Raw genomic sequence first — 6,007 nt, 5'->3', positions numbered from 1 at the left:
CCTGTGCCCGTGAAGTCTTATTTATTTATTTGCATATTTTTTGTATGTTTTTTTTTTTTGTTTGTTTGTTTGTTTTCCTTATCCTAAACTAGATTTCCACACGTTCTTGGACGAATGGGGAAAATGGAGACGATGGACTGTAAACTTTTCTGCCTAGCTGCATTGGACTTCCGCCGGCAGCTGGACGAAAATCAGGAGCGCGCTTTTCACTCTACATTCCAGTATGTTGCTCAACCAGATAGCCCCTACCAGGAGCTGCTGTCATGTTGTGGTACAAACTCTTAGCAGTGTGTGTAAATATATATATATATATATATATGTACGTGTGTATGTATGGCAGTGTGTGTGCGCAAGTGTATCTGTGTGTGTTTGTATGTATGTGTCCATGCATATATATATATATATATATATATATATATATATATATATATGTAATATATGCATTTATATGTATATTATATATTTACATATATAAATGTATATAATATAGACATTTATATATATATTATACATTTATATATCTTATATATATATATATATATTCATATTTATGTAGTATATATATTTACATATATGTATATACTTATGTATATATACACTTATATGTGTGTGTGTGTATATGTATCCTAGCTTTACACATATACATAGATGTACACACATTTGCAGTAAACATCTGTTATGGACAAACATGAACCTGTCCTCTCTCTGTCTTACATTCTCTTTCTCACTCTAGACATCTTCACATTTCAGTTTTATTTTGTCTCTTCTCTTCCATCCTCTCTCACTCCTCCTCTCTGCTCTTTCTCCTCTCTCTCTTTCTCTTTGAATTTGAATTTGCAGGAACTGGTAGTAAAAACATAATTTACTATTAAAAAAAAAAAGACAAAACAAAATAAAACAAAATTATTTTGGTTCCTTTTTATTGAAAAATGTAGAAGAATTAGTTGAGAGAGAAGTGATTCTTGTGAGCTTCTTCAGAAAAAACTTGCTTTTATGCATAAAACCAGACTGCCTGTGATCTGTTGGGTTGCTGACGGTTCTGGTTATAAAAAATGTTGAAGCTGATTTCAACATAGCCTTGAAATGAAAGTGAATTTTATGATGATTCAGTTAACCCAGCGTTTCTCAATCGGGGTTTCCGTGAGAAAGAGTGAGATAAGCTAATGCTAATTTCGTGATTGTAATATTACTAGACATGCACAAAGTATTATTGTTTATTGTAATATAGACATCATATTATCTAACCTATTATGTTATCAAAAAAATTTAACAAAAATATCCATATATTTACCACGTGAACTACGATGGAAAACAATATGAGAAAAATATGGTATATAATTTTTTATTGTGCAGGGGTTCCTTGAGACTTATAATTTATTTTAGGGGTTACATAAAAGGTTGAGAAACACTGAGCTAACCACAAACAAAACTGGCATAACTATAGATGTGTACCTCCCCCCCTCACTGACTTTGTTGCCTCATAACTTCCAGAAAAATGGATAACTTTTAACAAAATTTTCAACAGATATCGCTTAGGTGCTGTGGATTTATGGAAAAGAGTTTTTTTTGAAGAGCTAAGGAGAGGAGTGTTGGAAAATTCACATGATCCAATTTGTTCCTTCATAACTTTTAGGAAAATGGATATCTTTCATTGAAATTTTATACGAATATCAGATGGCATAGATTACGATTAATAAGAAATTTGTGGGGAAACTTTTTTCTGAGGTGGTGGGGGAGAGGATTTTCAAAACACGAAGTTTCAGATCAGGAAAGCCAAATTAGTTGGAACTACTCTTTTTTGTTAGGCATTTTCTCCTTTTTTTTTAAACCATAGCCTTCAAAATGATGTGGGCGAGGAACATCTTTTTATGAAAAAAAGTTTGAAACATTTTTTTTTTTTGTACAACCACACCCCTATCATCATCACACTCCAGACTGATTTGGGCCAAATGTTTAGCACTTCAAAACCATGGGAGGAGCCTTTTTGGTATAAAAAAAAAAAATACTGAAAAAATTGAGTAATTACTGTATTTCTGTTGAGATGCTCCATGTTTTTTTTCAATTACTTTAAGTATAACAAAGAATTTAGTAAAATAACTTCGTTATCATTAAGCTAATGTTAGGAACATAAATTGTGACTAATGTTTGGTGGAAGATTTTAATTCAAAACTTATGAAAGCAAGATAAGTCAGGCGGTACTGGCAAAGGCCACGCTCAAAATGGTGTATTTTATGTGCCACCCGCACAAGAGCCAGTCCAGGGGCACTGGCAACGATCTCACTCGAAAATCCTACGAAGGCCAGTCAGGCGGTACTGGCAACGACCACGCTCACATAATCGTCTGAATTGAGCCGAAGGCCTTATTCAATGATGATGTCTCCCTTATCAGAGGCGCATTTAAAGACCATTACAGTTTGGGGGAATTTGGTTTCTTTATCATGTCTTACAGCCTTGACAGTGTTCAGAGAGCACTGAGCAGGAATCATGTCAGCATTTTAATGCCTGGCATTAAAATCTTCCATGAAACCGGTAACTTTTTTCCAGCCCACCCATGTCAGCTAACTTTTTCTCAACTACAACTTTATACTCTCCAACACCATTGACTATTCACCAATACATCAAGCTGTTCCTGAAAACAAGGAGACTAAAAAAAAAAAAAGTCAGAAAACCCTGTATATATGTTGTTGTTGGCACTCCGTCGCTTACGACGTCGAGGGTTCCAGTTGATCCGATCAACGGAACAGCCTGCTCGTGAAATTAACGTGCAAGTGGCTGAGCACTCCACAGACACGTGTACCCTTAACATAGTTCTCGGGGATATTCAGTGTGACACAGTGTGACAAGGCCGACCCTTTGAATTACAGGTACAACAGAAACAGGAAGTGAGAGAAAGTTGTGATGGAAGGGTACAGCAGGGTTCGCCACCATCCCCTGCCGGAGCCTCGTGGAGCTTTTAGGTGTTTTCGCTCAATAAACACTCACAACGCCCGGTCTGGGAATCGAAACCACGATCCCATGACCGCGAGTCCACTGCCCTAACCACTGGGCCATTGCGCCTCCACCCTGTATATATGATAAGACACAAAACCAGCAATCTTCTCAATGATCTATATATCATTCCAGAACAGCTTTACCTGGATCCAGAAAAATTCCCTGCAATTACCCAATATCACATTATTTAATAACAAGTATACAGTCCATTTTTTGTTCTATAGTGCATTGCTGTACCATTCTAAACTTTTTATTCTTTACAAACAATACACAGTGCTTCAAGCGAACTACAATACTCTCATATATATATATATATGTATGTAAGAATGACCGTGCGAACCAAAGGAGAAATGGTGACGAATGGAAAACAGGCTCCTTTTTAACGCGTCGCACGGTCGACACAAAATATAATGATATATGTTATAATACTATAACATAGAGAATTCGCATGTGGAATGCGATGGAATGCCAGTAAGATAAAAGATAGGAACGCAACCGATAAAAATGTATAGCAATAAGATTTATTAGAGCATTAAACTGTATGTCTGTGTGTGAGTGAATGCGACATAATAAAACACAATATAAGACTGGCCGTCATGTAAACAGAAGAGTATGTGTATGTAAGAGTCACAGAGTGTAGATAAGAGTCAGTAACACGGATAAGGCAATATCAGTTCTGTTGAGGTACACAGTTAGATTGTAGGTCTGTATGTAAGAGGTTAAGGTTAAGGCAGAGCTAAGTCACTTGTCGTGATGTTGAGGCTTCGATGCCGGGCCGGATTCTTGATACAGATGTTCTTCGCAGGTTAAGTTCTGGCTGTTAATTTCGTGGTGAGGCGATTCACACAAACAGTGTTGAGAAGAGAAGCTGCGGTTGCTTGTGTACGTGGAAAAGTCATGTTGACGCTGGCGACGGTGCTGGTAGTACGTAGTTGAACGATGCTGTTGATGTCGTCGCTGGAACTGGCTGGCTGTGTTACGCGTGTGGTCAACGACCAGATCTGTGGCCGCGACGAATTGGCGGGTATCTAGCAGGCTATTTATAGGAAAATAGAGGCTCCAGAAAGCATCAGTAAAACACTCTCTCACATGACCTTATCAGTGGCTACGGTTGGTCGGTTTGCGTCCTGGGGCGAAAGGACTGGAGACAATTGCTGCGTAAATAAAAGTCAGTCAGGTGATGACACAGCAGGCGCGAAAGAGGTGTTTTCTGCTACGCTCGCATTTGTTAATATATAACTACATATATATATATATGTATATATAAAGAAAAGAATTTGAAAATGCAGGAGTTTTTTAAAAAGTATTTAACTTAACGAGTTCCACCTACTTAAAAAGATTTTCAGAAGTAAAGTGTGAAGCCTTGTGTATCTTCTGTGGTGTCAAAAATTATTTTAGATAAATGTATTCAAATTACGTGATAGTGTTTGACAATGATAGGAAAACAGTTTGATGCTTTGCGTATCCTCTGTGATGAGTCAAAAGAATAATTAACGTAAAAACATTCAGAACGGGTAATAACATTTTTTTACAATGTTAAGAAGATAAAAATTAGTTAACATAAGTATATTCAAATCAAGTAATAGAGTTTTTGACAAGAAGATAAAACATGTCTGGTTTGTCAATCAGTGGATGCTAAAGTTTTAGTCTCACTGTGATCAGAAACTATAATTGTTTGCAGCATCTTAAATTGTAAACAAGAGCATTCAGAGAGCGCAATCCTCTGCCAAGGCAACATCAACATCCTCTCAACGATTACCCAGAGATGATTTTTAAAATGAGAATATCTGAAATAGACTCGAATGCTCTCACAAACGAGAATACTAAAAATGAACCCGACCACTCTCAAAAATTAAGTAAAAAAAAATAGGGAAAATAATCCAGAATCCTTGTCCGGTACTGGATCGATCCCAAAACCTAATCAGTTCGTGCCAGCAGCTAGGCCAAACATCCCTGAAAGTTTCATCCAAATCCATCCAGCAGTTCTTGAGATATCTTGTCCATGGACAAACAAACAAACATGACTGAAAACAAGACCTCTGTCTTTGCTAAGGCAGAGGTAAAAAAAGGTGAGTAGAGAAATAACAGACTATTTATAATTCTTGGATCTACTGTAGAGTCTAACATCTGGATGGAATTTGACAGTTACTGTAATTTTATACAGAAATGGTGGCTCAAAATTGCCTTCTTTTTAAAAAACAATGTGTTGGTTGATGGCAGTCACATGGTAAAAAAATGGTTCTGTGTTTTAAAAAAAAAGGTGGCTTAGAAATGCTTTCTCTTTAAAAACAGTGTGGGTGGTTGATGGTAGTCACATGGTCAAAAGGTAGTTCACGATTGTTCTGATTTCGAATAATAATTGTGGCACTAAGGAAGGCTTTTTTGGTGAGCTAGCTCTGTTATGATTCAGTAGTTTTGGGGTTTGTACGACTCATAAGTAAAGAACTGTGTATTTGTGTTGTTTTTCTGGGAAATGCAAATAGCGAGTTTAAGTGTATGTGTGTTATATTTATCAGGGAAGTGTGTGTATGTGAGTGTTATCTTTGTCGGAATGGTGTGGGTTATTTGTTAGGGCATATGTGTTGCATTGGTTAGGGTGGTGTGTGAGTGTCTGTATGTGTCTTATAAATGTCTGGGCAGGGTGTGTATGCGTTTGGTAGAAGATTTTAATTCAGAACTTTTGAAAAGAAGACATTTGTACTACAGAGACAGTTTCAGCTGGGTTCGTACCAAAAAGGTTAATAGTCCCTTATGTGAAATGATTTATTTGTAAATTGTGTGAATGTAGCATGTCGTTTCTATGATTCATTCCCGTTTGAACCAGCAGTCAGTCATACAGATAAGGCCAATCTTATACAATAATATCAGAAATTTAGTGAATGGGATGAAATGTGTGTGTGTGTGTGTGTTTAAATTGAACTGGAACAACACTGTGAATTATTAAATGGTTCTTCAGTGAAATGTAGTTGTAATTAAAGTAGAATCATTTTCATTAAGATTGTGATTTTTTTCCCCC

General features: G+C 36.6%; 1 protein-coding gene across 1 annotated transcript in view; it reads left to right on the top strand.

Annotated features, from left to right (window-relative positions):
• Window positions 1-903, top strand: part of LOC106883334 (huntingtin) — a 71,542-nt gene extending 70,639 nt beyond the window's left edge. Inside the window, exon 58 of the mRNA XM_052973011.1 lies at window positions 93-903. Within this exon, the coding sequence (XP_052828971.1) occupies window positions 93-285 (193 nt within the window). The 3' untranslated portion in view covers window positions 286-903. The remainder of the gene's footprint in view (window positions 1-92) is intronic.
• The last annotated feature ends 5,104 nt before the right edge of the window (window positions 904-6,007 follow it).

Source organism: Octopus bimaculoides, chromosome 14, assembly GCF_001194135.2.
Source record: "Octopus bimaculoides isolate UCB-OBI-ISO-001 chromosome 14, ASM119413v2, whole genome shotgun sequence".
Taxonomy (NCBI): Eukaryota; Metazoa; Mollusca; class Cephalopoda; order Octopoda; family Octopodidae; genus Octopus; species Octopus bimaculoides.
The sequence above is the reverse complement of the archived record's forward strand: the minus strand, read 5'-3'. Positions and strand labels throughout refer to the sequence as shown.